Source organism: Nilaparvata lugens, chromosome X, assembly GCF_014356525.2.
Source record: "Nilaparvata lugens isolate BPH chromosome X, ASM1435652v1, whole genome shotgun sequence".
Classification (NCBI taxonomy): Eukaryota; Metazoa; Arthropoda; class Insecta; order Hemiptera; family Delphacidae; genus Nilaparvata; species Nilaparvata lugens.
In genome coordinates, this window is record NC_052518.1 from 73518836 (window position 1) to 73535178 (window position 16343).

Genomic DNA, 16343 nt, shown 5'->3' on the forward strand with positions numbered 1-16343 from the left:
GGAATATTATAAAAACTGAGTCAGCAACTTCTGGATATAAACAGCAAGAGCCACCTATATCAGCAGATGTTTTAAAAAATTATTTTGTAAATGTATCATGTGCTATTAATGCTAGTAACGTACCTTCTGAGAATCATTCAATTTTGTAAAATAAATTTAAAATGCCTTTGAACTTAGAAAATAATAATTTCAAATGGAAAAAAGTGGAACCAAAGCTGGTTCTTGACATTGTAAAAAATCTAAGCACTTCATCAGCAGGTGATATTTATGGCCTGAGCAATGTCGTTGTCAAAGGTTTCATAGAAAGTATAATGACACCTCTTACATTTCTGATTAATTCAGTTCTTATGGGTGAAAAATTTCCAGATTGCTTAAAGCTCAGTAAGGTAACTCCGGTTTACAAGAAAGGTGATAAAACACAGCCTAATAGTTACAGACCAATAGCTTTAGTTTCTATAATAGGTAAGATTATTGAAGCCTGTATGTTTGTTCAATTGAACGACTATTTTAATTCCAATGACTTACTCTATGAACATCAATATGGTTACCGACCGAAACATTCTACCATAACAGCCGTTGAGACTGTTGTTAATAGGATATTAGAAGCATTTGAGAGTAAGTTAATTGCAGGTGTGTGTCTAATAGATTTACAAAAAGCATTCGACTGCATATCACACACTATTCTAGAGAATAAATTACGCCACTATGGTATCTTGGGCAGTGAGCTAAATGTAATCATGTCTTATCTGCAAAATAGGAGACAAGTTGTAATTATAAACAGTAAGAAGTCAGAAGTTGTAAAGGTGATAGCTGGAGTACCTCAAGGGTCGATATTGGGCCCATTCCTATTTCTAATATTCATGAATGACTTTCATTGTAGTGTATCATCTAATAATTGTCTACCAATACTGTATGCAGACGACACATCATTGATGTGCTCTCAAAAAAGACAGGAAGACGTTACAGCAAGGTTGATAGAGAGTATCCAATTGTCTACGGCCTGGTTTGAATCTAATAGATTAGCAATTAATAATGATAAGACTGAGAATATATATTTTTCATTGGCGAATAATGTTTGTGAGAATAGATCAGTCAAATTGTTAGGTTTATATTTAGATGAAAAGTTAACATAGAAAGAGCAAGTGGAGTTTGTATGCAGGAAAATTTCAAGAGTAGTCTATCTTATAAGGAAGTTAAAATATTGCGTAGGTACTCAAACACTAATGATGACCTATTTTGGCCTGTTCCACTCACTCATCAGTTATGGAGTTATGCTGTGGGGGAACAGCAGCAATGCAGGAAGGGTGTTAATACTACAGAAAAAAGTCATCAGAATTATTGCTAACCTGCAGCAAAGAGATTCCTGTAGAGAGAGTTTTATTAAATTTGGTATAATGACTGTGATTTCATTGTATATTTACTACAATCTAATCCAGGTGAGAAACAATTTGGGAAATTATCTTCAAAATAGTGATAACCATAATTACAATACCAAACCATAATTACGGTGACCTTCTCACACCCTATGTAAGATTGTCTAGAACTCATAGGAGTCATATGTATCAGAGGCATGTAATGTTTAATAAACTCCCCATAGCAATAAGAAATTTGCAAGAAAAAAGCTTTAAATTAGTGGTAAAGAATTGGCTGAAAAAGAATCCATTTTATAACTTAAGAGAATTTCTAGACTGTGATATTAGTAGTATTGCTAGACTGTGAGCTATAATTAGTTTTCATGTTATTTATTATATTGTAATATGTATTTCAAATTTATATTTTGTTGACGAAGCCTATTGCATTGATGTTTATATGTTTAATGGCAAATAAAATTCTTATTCTTATTCTTATTCTGAAATGAATTTAATAATACCTCCCTATTTGATTACATGCCATATGAAAGTGTATTATTCATTATTCTGGTTACAAATTAGAAATCTATGAAACCACACATAAATTGAGAGTTTTATTTTGAAATGATGCCTTATTTTCGCTTCAAGGATAATTTGAGAGGGCTCTTGTTAGGTAGATACTGGGTTTGAAAACTCTTCTACATAGAATGTTATTGAATTTTTTTATAGGAACTGCTTAGGCCTACTGTTTTCATAGGAGTGACATTATTAACATGATGTGGTGGTTGACAGCTATTGTAAGCTCTGAAGGACATATTAAGTAGTTCAAGGTATAAATGTCTTATTACATTTGATCTATTATGATTAATGGAATTTAAACGAATTTCAAATAAAATTCATTTGACCACATGTTCTATCCTTAAGATTTTGGCTTGTTTTTTCCTTATTAGAAACGCCATATACGTTTATATTTTATATAATTATATTTATAACACTAGAAGTAACAGCATGAGTAAATTTTACTCATGTAGTTACTTCTAGTGTTATTTGAGTTTCAGCCATTGCATATACATAGCTGTATGTAAATTACAAATAAATTATCCATATTCAATGTAAAATCGTATTTCAAGCTTTTTTCTACTCCTCGAAGCACAAATCTACCATAAGCACAATAATGTGTCTTCACGTCGAAATATTTTTCGCAGTGGGACGCATGTAAAATTTACTCAGTAGCATCAAAAGGAATTTGCGGTATTTTATATGATCAAGGTAATGCATAACATAATATCCCAAGGAGAATAATAATTTTACATACGGTATAGAATAAAACAGCCAGAGAACAGTAGGAGAAAAATTTAGAGAAGAATGTAGAAAAAATATTTAATTCGCAGATATCGATCATACACATTTTGGCATAGAAATTGAAATTTTTTATAATGGAATGGGAAATAAAACTCACTGGAAAGGTTGACGCCTCGGTGTGACTGGTGAACCTTCGCTGATTTGACCAAACTGCTTGGCGTTTGATCCATTTATCACACACGTGTCCACTCTCTTCCTGGGAGGATCACTTGACTCTGCCCTCACTCGAGATACAACCTTCATTGCAACAAACATCATCATTTCAATCACACAACCTTTTTTCAGTACAAAAATTATCTATCAACCATAATAACACAGTTGGAAAAAAATGAGATGAACAAAAATGTTGAAAAATCAAGAGAGAAGTGTAACTTGAGTCGATCTAAAGTGTGTGTGTGTGGTTCAGTATGTTTCAATGGTAGAAATAGTTCGTAATTGAGATTAATCGAATGTAATTCATATTGAAGCACACATTTATTGTTCTAAAAATAATAAATTTATATTTATCATCAAACTAACTGACTATTGTAAAAAATAGAACACGCAACTGCTCGCAACCAATAACAAGGTTTAAAGGTTTAAGTAAAGGTTTTTAAAGAAACCTAGAACGTATGATAGTAAGATTTTTTCAGTGAATTTGATGTTAAAACTATACGACAGTTATATCTTAATTCATAACAAATTACAGTTTCAAATACGAGCATAATTTACCTCCATCCGATGACATAAATCCTAGACCTAATACAATAAGAAAATATGGAATATATAGAATAATATCATCTCAACTCTACTTAGAATGCAACTTTACTACATAAGCTCCATTAATATACTACAAAGTGAATTTCCGAAGTAATAAATACACAGAAAAATAGCCATAGAGGCATGGCTGAACTTGAATTATTTCCAATCGTTGACTTTTATATAATAGTCAATTACATATTATAAATTTAATGTTTGAATACTACATACGCCAAATTCAAGTTTATAAGTTACTCTGATTAAGCTGATTTTACGAGTCACACTGGCGCACAAGGAATCTTCCTTTTGCCGGTGTTTTTGCCTCACCTACTGTACTCACAGAAGCATAAATTGAATCTTCTATTAATAATTAATAATGATTATTAAACAAAAATCCAAATTAAATGCTGTAAATCAATAATTAATAGACTAGAATAATATGATATTACGTGAGAATGAATATTTGAACATTTCTCTCCATACCTCACAAAGGTCACCTTTACCCTTCAATAATTGTTCATAAACCCTTCAACAAACTTCCATCTCTATAGTATGTTTGTTTTCGCTGAGGATGAATAATTTCAAGACTATTTTTCTATGTACGTAGTGATGCTTACTGAATAAGTGAGTTCCAATAGAATTATCATTTTATTATTTATTCTTCTGTGTAACAACGAACGACCATCATAAAAAAACTGATATTAACGCTAACTTTGACTAAACAAAATGCATGAATAACTTTTTATGGCTAATAGTTGTATATTATTCTAATGTGGAAAAAGTGTAAGAAATTTTACTTGTTCTGTTTCATCCTCCAAAGCTGGTCTTCTTCTTTTCCGTTCCAAGAGTAGGAAATAAATAACCTTTTCAGTATTATGGCTGGAACAAATGAGAAAAACCACATTATAAAACAAATTTTTTAAAACACTTCTACAATCTATTAACTGATTTTAATTTAGCTTAAATCCAATTGAAGTCTGAGTATTCATAGGTGAATTATTCACATATTGTCATAAACCAGAAGGTTTGACAAACCCCCAAACAATAACAGTTGCATTTGCTTTCAAAATTTTCAATTTACAGAAACAGGTATCCAATCATAATGTTACGATATTATAGATAAAATATTATTTGATTGAATAAAATAGTGAGCGCCCTTATTTCTGTTATTTTTTTATAAGCCACGACTAGTTTTAAATAATAATATTCCATTCTCAAGGGTTTTAATGATTTTCTCATGGGGAGTAAACCGATATTCTAATCAGATAAATATTATCATTGGATTTAAATATTGATCCAATATGAAAGAACGTTCTCAGAAACAAACAGAAAAAGTGTACTAGTTGAATAAATCGAAAACCTATTAAATCAAGTAGTAATCCTATTAAAATATGTCAAAGTAAATAATTTTGAATCATCTCTGTGAAATAACAAGTTATACAAACTTATTTTTAATATTATTATTAGACATAACGTATAGATAAAAATAAATAATAATTTCTGGTTCATTATTGAAGTCATTCATGTCCTCAATTTCGAAATGTTTTTCTATGAAAATAATGTTATTTACATGATAATCTGCATATTGATTAGATAAATTTTTGGAATCACTTACTTGGGGTTGAGCAGCTCTTGGATGAGTTTTTCCTTCTCCTTGAAGCATCCTAAACATGTTATGGCTTGGAGAACATCAGAATCGATATCTTCTGTGGACGGAATAACATGTGTTTGCACCACTTCCATCATGGGCAGTTCTAACTCCATCTCACCCTTTCCCCCCGCGGTCACCCAAGGGTGTCTGTTTATGTCAGTCAGCTGGAAATGGTCAAAAAATAAAATAGTGAAATTTTTACTAAAAATTATGTTGTGTGAATAAAATAAGGTAGACAACATATTATTGTAATTTTACTTCATTATAGAACCTTAGACAACGTATAGACAAGGTTTCTATTTCATTACACAGCAATTCTACAAAATCTGTTATAACATCTCGTCATAAAGAAGTCACTAAAATTATTTTTTGTTTGAATAAAGCATTAAAGACAACCCATTTTGTTTTTATAGAACAATTCCACAGAATCTACAATAGTACAGAATCTCATAGGAGTGTTCATTTCATTAAACTCCATTAGGCTAATTATACACAACAACTAGGAAACATGTTTTCTGAATTTTTGTACAAAACTCAAACATATTTATCAGAATACAGAAGTATTTCAATTTCATTCTCCACTAGATCTGTACTGGTAGTTAAAACATTTATTGAATAAACTCCTATTAAACGACATAGCAGTTTACTTTTGAGAACAAAAAATGTTCAAAACGACTACTCACATGGTGGAGCGCTTGCGAAGGTTACCGTACACATCACTCCAGTTTTTAATATTTACTAATTATTTATTTGAAACTTGTACTACTATGTCGATATATAGGCATAGAGCTCAAATTTTATAAAAATCCTGTCTGATGGTGAAATACTGCATCAGATTTTCCACCAGCAGTTGAATCTTTACGTACAAGAATCTTTATGTATTTTAGTAGAATACAATTTTGAATGAAAGGCATAGAATACGAATACGAATAGATAAGTGCTAAGAATAAGAATGAAATAAACGTCAATTTCAGAGGAGAGAATGAATTGAAAACTCTTTCAATTATTATGTTCATCCATGAGGTGGATGTACAGCATAAGAATACTTTTGGTGGATGATGCTCACATAAACTTTCACTTGTGCTTGGGTTTGTTGTTATGTTTCTAGGTGAAAATCAAATTTTAGTGCACGTCAAAACGTTTTAGATAGAAAATATTCATTTTTGGTATGAGTGATGCCTACAAAAGCTCCAGTTGTGTGTGGGTAATGTTACAGATAATAGAACGATATTTATACATGTATTGTGGTAATGTAAAAATATGAACTGTGGGAGGAATGGTGTGGAGTGGTGATTATTCAAATAATGACATCAGGTTTTATTTTTCTGGTCATTGTGAAAACACAATGATTTTATGATTTAATAAATTACACATTACACGTCACTTTGCAACTTATGTAGGCGATAATTTAAGCAATAACCGATTGTATGTAGGCGCCTATTTTTATTTTTTTATAATTGAGTCCTTACGACTTCATTTATAAAGTACATACAAGTAAAGAAGGTGAATGAAAATTAATACTCGATGTTAGTAGCCCTATTATTGATTAAATCATTGTTGAGGTACAATGTATTGACGCAATTATTATTTTGGCTGTACAATACTTGCAAAGAAGGTCGAAGGTCGAAGGACATGCTTACTTTCATAGAAGAGTTTCCCAAAATGTTGGGACATGAGGATATTCTGAAACCCAAGACAAGCAGGATATCCCAATAATAGGATATCAATATCCTATATTATAAAGACAAGAATAGGATTGTCAATACTCTAAGAATATAATGGATTCCTCAGACGAATAAAATGCAATCGTTTCGAAATGATTCATTTTGCATATGGCTGTTAGTATAGCTATATTTTCGCGAAATAATATACAGAAGCGGATATTCAAGTTTATTATTCGGTTTCTAAGTCAGTTTGTATGCATCAATCAATTCTTCTAAATGATAATTTCAAAGAGCCGTCGAACAGTTAACAGTAATTGGATGAAGTGATAAAAATCATAGATTCAAATAAACGAATACGATTGCTATAAGAACAAGAACAAAGCTCAAGTTACTCATCAGGGGAGGCAGGCTTTCTTTGCCATGACAAAAAGTGAGTAATTTCAAAAATTTACTATGAAATACAAGTCAACATCGTAATCTGTAATAGAATAAGAATACAAATGGAAAATAATAATAAAGATGATATTTTTTTGGATAGTAGCTCTCATCGAATTTTCATCTAGCTGTTAAACCTGTCGTCAATATTTGCAGTAGCAGAAGTCTTCAGGTTGATTTACAGCATTTAATTTGGGTTCTCGTTTGATAATAATTATTAAAATAAGAATAATAAGCCAATATTACTCACTGTTAATCTCTTTTCTGGATTGACTTCAATCATTCCTCTAAGCAGATTTTGGCAATCCGGTGGAACAAAATGTGGTATATGGAATATTCCTCTTTTTACTTTTTCCAACAATTGGCGTAGGTTATCATCATCAAATGGTAGAGCTCCGACCAGAAGTGCATAGAGTATCACTCCACAGCTCCAAACATCGGCTCTTCTACCATCATATTTCTCACCCTGCCAAAATAATAAATTATTTTCGTGTCCAGTGTCCTTACAGATTTACAGTGTCCCTAAAACAAGTAACATCGTTACTTGTCAAGTAATTTTTATTGAAAAATTAAAAATTTCTTTAGTTTCTCCGTATTCTTTCATTTTTTTGAAAGATAATCATCATTGCTTTTATCAATATTTGTTGTTTTAGTTGAAGTATACAGTATTGTTCCTTAAAACTATTAGCCACTCTTTTTAGATAATTATTTTGTGATTTACTGTTCTTCACCATGAATAATAACAATCAAGATGAAGTCGTGATACAATGTTCCGAATTTGCTGACAATGACGATTTAAATAATAGTTTTCAGCGTAACATAGATGTAACAATTAATTGTGTTAGACTCAGATTACTTCATCTCAATATTCGTAACCATAATAAAAACTCTGATGAATTTCTCGTATTGTGGCAGGGTATTAAAACTATTTTTATGTTATAATTTAGACCGAGGCCTGGTTGGACGAGGATAGTGAGCTCATGAGCCTTGACGGGTATCAACTGTTTCGAAGTCACAATGGATTGAATCAATGTGATGGCATAGTTGTGTGCTTGGATGATTGCTTATCTTCCGTCACCTGTAATCAGTTCTCAATTGGTGGGCTAGCAACAAGCTTGACCTTGAATTTCACCTGGGCTAATACACCTTGTCAACTTCTCTGTATCTATCGTAGCCCGTCTTAATCTCTTCCATACTTTATTGATAGTTTAACGAATTTGCTCCATACCGACACTAACCCTTCATATCTAAAATTCATAGCTGGCGATATAAATTGCGATATCCTTCACCCAAATATAAACTCGCAAGAGGAACGCTATCTGGATATGCTATATGAATGTATATATCATGCATAGACCGGATAACGCGCACCAATAGCAATACATGCATAGACCATTTCTTTATCAATCAATCAATCAATCAATCAATCAATCAATCAATCAATCAATCAATAGTTTATTTTTCCTTCATACAATGCATACATGAATGTATAATTACTTAACTACAATTGACAATTAACAATATAAGTAAAAGTAAAATAGTATTATTATTAAATACGGAAAGTCCCTGAAAAGGTTAAAAACCTGAGCACAGGGGCCGAGTGTTATTACTAAAATAAAATTATTTCTAAGATAAATAAAATTGGTGGATTCCTATTAACATCTAAATTTGAAAAAATACAAAGAAGGAAAGTAAAAAAGTAAGAAAATACGAGATAATAAAATAAAAAAGCAGACATTCTTGAATGATTGTGAACTTATCCTAGTTACAATATTACAAGAAATCACTTATCCTAGGATGTGAAGAAGCAATCCATAAATCTATCTCTCTCAGAAGTCTTCCATTCAAATTATCTGTTATAAAAAAGTAGGTATCACATTTATAAGCTTATGAACAATATAATCAAACTGTCTTCTACAAATGGATAGAACTGCATTGTGTGGTTCAAAGGTAATGGTTGAGGGACGGAGATTGTAAGGCGATATATGGAGGTTGAAAAGTTCTCTATGTTTATTAATGTAAATAATCAAATTCTTTATATACAGCTGCTCAACCGTCAATACATTCAATTCAATAAAAATACTGTCACTTGGAAATCGTTTAGGTTTGCCCAAAATTGCCTTTAATAATGCTTTTTGGATGGTGAATATCTTATTGAAGTGATTCGAATAAGATGCACCCCAAATTTTTATACCATACTGAAGATGAGATTGAATGTAGGCAAAATAAACTAATTTTGAAACGGCTATGTTACCCAACCTGCTGATATTATAAAATCTGTTTATCCAGTGCTTGAGTTTATTACAAAGCTTATCTATGTGCATATCCCATCGCAAATGCTGATCAACTATAACGCCTAGATATTTAAAATAATTTTCTCTTTTCAATTTTGAGCAGCCACAGCTATCGTTCGAGATTGAAAGAGTACAGTTTAAATCATGAATATGAATGTGGTCTAGATCAAGTGGTTGGCCAACCATATTGGGAGAGAAGGTCATGAAGACGCTTTTATTCGAATTAAGAGTGAGAATGTGCTCATCTAACCAGGTCTTAACAGTCTTCAATCCCGACTCTGCAGTTTTCTTCACCTCCTCCCAAGACGGTCCGGTAAACACTAAAGCGGTATCATCCGCAAAAGCGAGTGTCACACAGTTTTTCAATTCAAGTTTGATTAAATCATTAATATACAGAAGAAAGAGAATCGGAGATAAAACAGTTCCTTGAGGAAGACCGTAATCATTCAACTGTTTAAAACTAGTTTTATTTCCTATAGTAAGGATTTGGTATCTATTTGTTAAATAACTGCCAAATAATTTGAGGGGTATACCGCGTATGCCAATCTTTTCTATCTTTTTTAGTAATTTGGAATGTGGGATTGTATCAAAAGCTTTGGCTAGGTCCAGGAAGGTAGCTATTGTTTTTTTATTTTCAGTGAAGTTATTTGAAATTGTTTGGGTTAAGAGGGTTATAGAATCAATTGTACTTTTGTTCGCCGGAAATCCATATTGGTTTTTATGAATGACATCATGTTTAAGTAGGTAACAAACTAGCCGGGACTTGATCAATTTTTCAATTAGTTTAGCGATACCACTCAGCAGACTGATTGGACGGTAGTTTGTTGGGTCTTTATGATCACCAGACGTATGTAGCGGTATAATATTTGCCAACTTCAAACTATCAGGAAAGCAGCCTTCCAAAAAACAACGGTTAATTATTTCTGATAAGGGTTTTACAATGTGAGGCAGGATAATTTTCAAACATTTATTGCTTATTCTATCAATTCCCGGAGCAGAGTTATCATTTAGAGAACTTAACACAGTAGATATTTCAATTTCAGTGGTAGGTGTTAGGAAAAAAGAGACATGATCTCTTATAGATGAATCCCTAAACTTATTTCCCGCAGATGAGATGGGATTTTCGCTTTTCAATTTTTCAGCATAGTTCTTACCTACTTCGGCGAAGTGGATATTTAAAATATCAGCATCAATTTTGGGAGGAGTTGATTTTCGTTTTCTTCCCAACATCTCATTTAACGTGTCCCAGACTTTCTTTACATTATTTTTATTTTGGCTAATTTTATTTTTATAATAATCACATTTACTCTGTTTCAATAATTTATTCAGCATATTCCTGTAAGCGATAAATTCATTTTTTAAAATAACATTAAAAGGTTGCTTTGAGAGGCTTTTAAATAATTTATCACGTTTAGCAATTGACAGAACGAGACCCCTGGTGATCCAGGGTTTCAATGATTGAAATTTATGCGGAATATGCACTTCAACAGTTGCTTGTTCAATGTAACTAGTTATCTTTTTGGTGAATAAAAGCATTTGTTCGTTTACATGAAAGTTTGGGTTACGCACAACTTCCCAATTCTCCTCCCCAATAGATAACAGTAATTTATTATAGTCAATTTTCTTATAAGAATGGACAGGTTTAGCGGCTTTAAGAAAATCAATTGAAAGATCAACATGAATACTGATACAAAAATGGTCAGTAATGCTTATTTTGATAATTGAGCTAATTACATTATCAGGATTAAAAGTAGAGTTTTTAAAAAAAATATGATCAATGCATGATTCTGTGCTGCCATGAACTCTGGTAGGCTTATTAATATAAGACTTCAAACCATTTAAGGATAGTGTGCTAAAATAATCGCTGGAAATGGTATTATTATCATTTAAGTGAATATTGATGTCACCTGCAAAGATTATATTAGCTCTATTTCTGAGAGATAGCAAACATTCATCTAAGCTGTTCAGAAACGTATCTGCATTCGATGCAGGCGATCTATAAACAGCGATAATTGTAATCTTATCTTTTACTCCTGGCACTTGTACATCCAAGCAGACAGAGCTTGCTTCAGTAATCTCACAAGTTAACTTGTCTACGATTAAGCTATTTTTGAAAAATATACAGACTCCGTCACATTTGTTAATTTTACCTAACTTATTTATTACTGAATATCCGTTCAAGCTGAAATTGAAATTATCATCATCAACCACCCATGTTTCAGTCAGAATAATTATATGGAAATCAACTGAGCAATTACTAATTATAAAGGAAAAATCGTCAAAGTTATTATTCAAGCTTCTAATATTTAGGTAAATTATATTAAGAAAGGAATTGCATAATCTATCACCAAACAACTCTGTCTTGCACTGGAAAATATTCTCTATTTCGATCGTATTGTAACATTCAAGGGAAATCTGCTCATCAAAATCTGTTTCTAGAACCATAAAAGAGGAAAAATAAAAGATTATAAAACGAAGAGACTAAAAAAGTTCAAAATGAAATAAATTAAGATTAAAATTGAAGATAAGATATCATTGAAACCGACTCCTTGGTTCCTCAAGACGCCTATAAATTATTATACAACAATATAACAAAATATTAAAACAATATAATATTATAAATCAATCAACCTTATTATCAAATTAGTCGTATGAACAAATCTACTAAATTTAAATGATAAACTGGAAATAAATAGAATTCAAAGAGAAATAATAAGAGAGTCTATTTGCTTTTTTCTGCTATTATTTTATTTCTAAGTTCATTCTTGGTTATCCTGATTTTTAGTTTTTATTGTAACAAATACTAAAGTTATTGAGTTTTCATGAATTTCGAAAGATCCTCCTCATCTGAAATTCTTTTTGCTGGTGAACCCTCCCTCTGCCTAACCATAATCTTTCCCTCCTTTACCCATACATAGGCTAACTCGCCATTTCTGGCCATGTTTTTAGCTTTCCCAAGAAGGATCTTATTGAGCGCGGTTAAATGATCGTTGATGTAAATATTCTGAGGTGAAAGATTAGGATGAATATCGGTGGAACACAGGTTTTTCTTTTTCTTTGCAGCATCTCTCCATTGTAGTTTTGTAGTCCGCGAAACGAAACGAACGATGATTGGTTTAGTTTTTTTCTTAGCTGAAGGGACCCTGTGGGCGATGGAAATATCCTCTCTTTTGAATGGGACTCCTACTGCCAGGGCTGTAGATTGTAGCACAGAATAAATATCTTCATTTCTGGTTTCCGGGACTCCCACAATTTCTAAATTATCGGAATAAGAATGCTGTTTTAGGTCTTTAATAACTCGTTGCAGTTTTGAATTTTCAATAGCCAGTTTATCATAACTAGTTTTCAAAGCGGTATTTTCATCACAGACTTTCTTAAGCGTGTTTTCAATTCAACAGTAATACTATTTAAGTTGGAAATAGTATTATTCAGTTCCTCAAATTTACAATTAATAAATTCAGTAAAAAACTCTTTTAAAGAGTCTAAATTGTCTCGTTGATCACACTCAGAGTTTTTTTCGCTTTGAGACTCACACTTACATAAATCACACCTCCATGTTGCCTTACGTGCTCCAAGTTTTTTGAAGTTATCAATGGTGCGTAGTTTTGAACAAGTTGGATGGTAGACGTTCTTACACTCCGAGCACTCAATGATTTCTTTGATGATGGTGAAATGGATTTTGCATTTGAAACACTCACTATCCATGGTTGATTAAAATAGACTTACAAACTCGTTTTAGAAATGAAGTAAATAAACGTTTAGGTTAGAACAACTCGACGCTTTGAGAAACCGGAGTCGGCACGTTTGCTAGAGCGATAGTAAGAGCATCCGACCGGTTCAAGAGATAACTCAACACTGAACGGCTATCAAATTGCCGTTCCATTTCAATGCATGTTCTTTTATTCTTCAAACGAGCATAGCTGATCATTTCGTAATTGGGTTAGAAGTAGAGAATAATTTGTTAATAGAACCGAGTAGAAATAGTGACATCCAATATTCCAAGATTATTAACTGGTCCGGAATTGATGAAGCCTTGAAAGTGGAGAGTTGGAGACGGGTGGTCGAGGCGGCTGATGTTGATGAGGCTGCTGAGAGTTTCAATGAGATCCTACAGAAAAATTTGGAGCAGTTCATAACATCCGAAAGATTTTGTACTAAAACGAAAAAAAATAAACCATGGATAACCTCTGGACTCCTGCAATCGATGCGTCGTCGTGACAAGTTGAGTAAAGAGGTCAGGAGAAATCCATACAATAATCAACTCAGACAAAAATTTATTCGATTCCGAAATACACTTAAGGCAGCTATTAAGCGTTCTAAATACAACTATTATAAGAATAAATTAAGTGAAGCTGGGGGAGACTCTAGGAAATTCTGGAATGTTATTAATGAGGTTTCTGATCGATCCACGGGCAAGCCAAAATTTACGCTGCAGGCGTACTGTGAGCACGGCGGCGAGGCCTCTCCCGCTGAAATTAAACAAATAGGTAATGCCTTCAAAGAATACTTTGTCTCGGTTGGCTGGCGGTTGGCCGGGGCACTGCAGCCGACTGGTCCACTCGAGGTGGACGACGCCGACCATGCGACGGACGCTGTCTTTGCTCTTTGTCCCGTCACCCACAACGAGCTTATCGCGGTAGTGGTCAGTATGAGAGGCGGCTCGGCTCCGGGATGGGATGGAATACCGACCAAGTTAATTAAAAAAAGCATTAAAACACTACAATTACCTCTGCTACACATAATTAATCTTAGTTTTACAACAGGTAGATTTCCGAATGTTTTTAAAATTGCCAAAGTTGTTCCTATAATATTTAAGTCTGGACAAAAAATGTTACCTCAAACTTTAGGCCAATTCCTATACTTTGCACGGTATCAAAAATAATTGAAAAAAAATACAACTCACAAATTACCTTGAGCATGAGAAAATAATTTCCAATTCTTAATTTGGCTTAAGACAAAACAGGGGTACTTCCCACGTGCTTTTCGAATTAATAAGATACATAAGTGGAGAAATGGGCAACAAAAAACGCGGGTGATTGTCACATTCCTCGAACTGGCAAAAGCATTCGATTCTATTGATGAACATAAATTGATAGTGAAACTCCAGCACGCCGGCATTGAATCCCTGGACTGGTTCATTAGTTACTTGGAAAACAGGTCGCAGTTTGTGTCCATCAACGGTACACAGAGTGATCCAAAAAGCATCGAGTATGGTGTGGTTCAGGGTAGTACCCTAGGCCCCCTACTATTCTCTATCTATATCAATAACATAACTAAAGTAAATATTAAAGGGAAACTATTGTTATTCGCCGATGACAATGTTTTAGTGTCGTCTGGAAGTTCTTGGGACGAAGTCTATGAGGTGGTTTGACCAGAACAACCTATCCTTGAATGTCGGAAAAACCAAGTCTCTGCCTATATACTTTAGACAAGATGACGATTCTGGGCTGAGAAGGCTTGCAATACACTCCTGTGGTGATCTGCGGTCGGTCGCCTGCGGCTGTGACGAGGTTGAGCGTGTGGAGCAGTATTGCTACTTGGGAATAACAATTTATCACAAAATGAGTTGGCCCCCACACATTGTCAATGTTAAACGGAAATTGAGAAAATTATTGTATGCCTTCTCACAGCTTGCATGGTTGCTGGCTGCGGATCAGTGCAGGAGTGTGTATTTTGCGTATGTTCAGTCGCTGCTTCAATATGGTGTAGTGGCGTGAGGCGGTGCCTCGGCCGCTGTACTTGAGCCTCTGGCTGTCACGCAAAGAGCGCTTATAAAAATTATTCTAAAGAAACCAGTCAGATATTCGTCAGACCAGCTCTTTACCGATTTCCAGGTCCTGGATATCCGCCAGCTTTACTTGAAATCCATCCTCACATTTGAAAAAACAAATAAAACTAATATCTTTACAAACTTACAACATGATTATCAAACCAGACACCGAATAAATTACGGATATAACTTTCCCAGATCAACCTTGACGTCACTGAACAGTAACCCCTTTCTACTTGCCCAATTGATTTATCGAAACCTCCCACAAACAATCATAGATGCAGAAGAACTTTGTGCTGCTGCCTAGAAAAAGAGAGTAGGTTTTTGGCTCCGCTCAATCGGCCGGGTGGCCGCCGCGGCGTTGCTGGAATCGCCATATAGGTGACACAAAGCAATTGACACATATTAATCCACAAACCTCACTAGATTGTGATTTTATGTTTCAAGCCCTTCATGCCTCACCTGAGTTTCTTTTATTTATTATAATTATTATTATTTATATTCTGCTTTTATATTCTACTTCCTATTTAATGTTGTTAAATCGTTAGTTCAGATAGCTCACCAGAAGATGAAGTATTCTGAGTCGGGTACTTGTGCTGTGTGAATCGTCGTTGATACAGTTTGTATTTATACATTCATACAGGATTTAACATATTTTTTTATAGGCTAAACTTGAATTAATATAAGTTATTGATTGTAGTTTTTACACTAGTGTTACCTGTATAGATTAGGTGCTCTTTCCCCGCGCACGGATCAGCAGTCCATGTGGGGAAATAATTATTCCACGACTATTCTATTTTATTTTGTACAGTGTTTTATATTGGAATAAAGGGATTTGATTGAATTGAATATTTTGTAGAAAACCTTTCGATTCATGTGTTATCTATGTAATTGTTATAATGATGTCAATTGTTATTTTATGTATTTCGTTATTAGAGTGCAATTTTAAAAGGAACATTCATAACTGTAGACAAAAATTTTCCTGAGGGAGCAAACGATTTGGTCTATTAACTTCCTTGTTGTTGAGAAGTTAAAGGCTTTTCCATGACTAGGAATACTACCTATTATATAATGTCACAT

General features: G+C 33.3%; 1 protein-coding gene across 4 annotated transcripts in view; it reads right to left on the reverse strand.

Moving 5' to 3' along the window:
• The window catches only part of LOC111049062 (serine/threonine-protein kinase BRSK2), a 117755-nt gene that overhangs the window by 66715 nt on the left and 34697 nt on the right, over positions 1 to 16343 (reverse strand). For all 4 annotated transcript variants that reach the window (XM_039441596.1, XM_039441595.1, XM_039441597.1 and 1 more), the window contains 4 exons: positions 7450 to 7665; positions 5065 to 5264; positions 4247 to 4328; positions 2809 to 2948 (listed from right to left, as the gene is read on the reverse strand). In XM_039441596.1, the coding sequence (XP_039297530.1) occupies positions 2809 to 2948; positions 4247 to 4328; positions 5065 to 5264; positions 7450 to 7665 (638 nt within the window). The remainder of the gene's footprint in view (positions 1 to 2808; positions 2949 to 4246; positions 4329 to 5064; positions 5265 to 7449; positions 7666 to 16343) is intronic.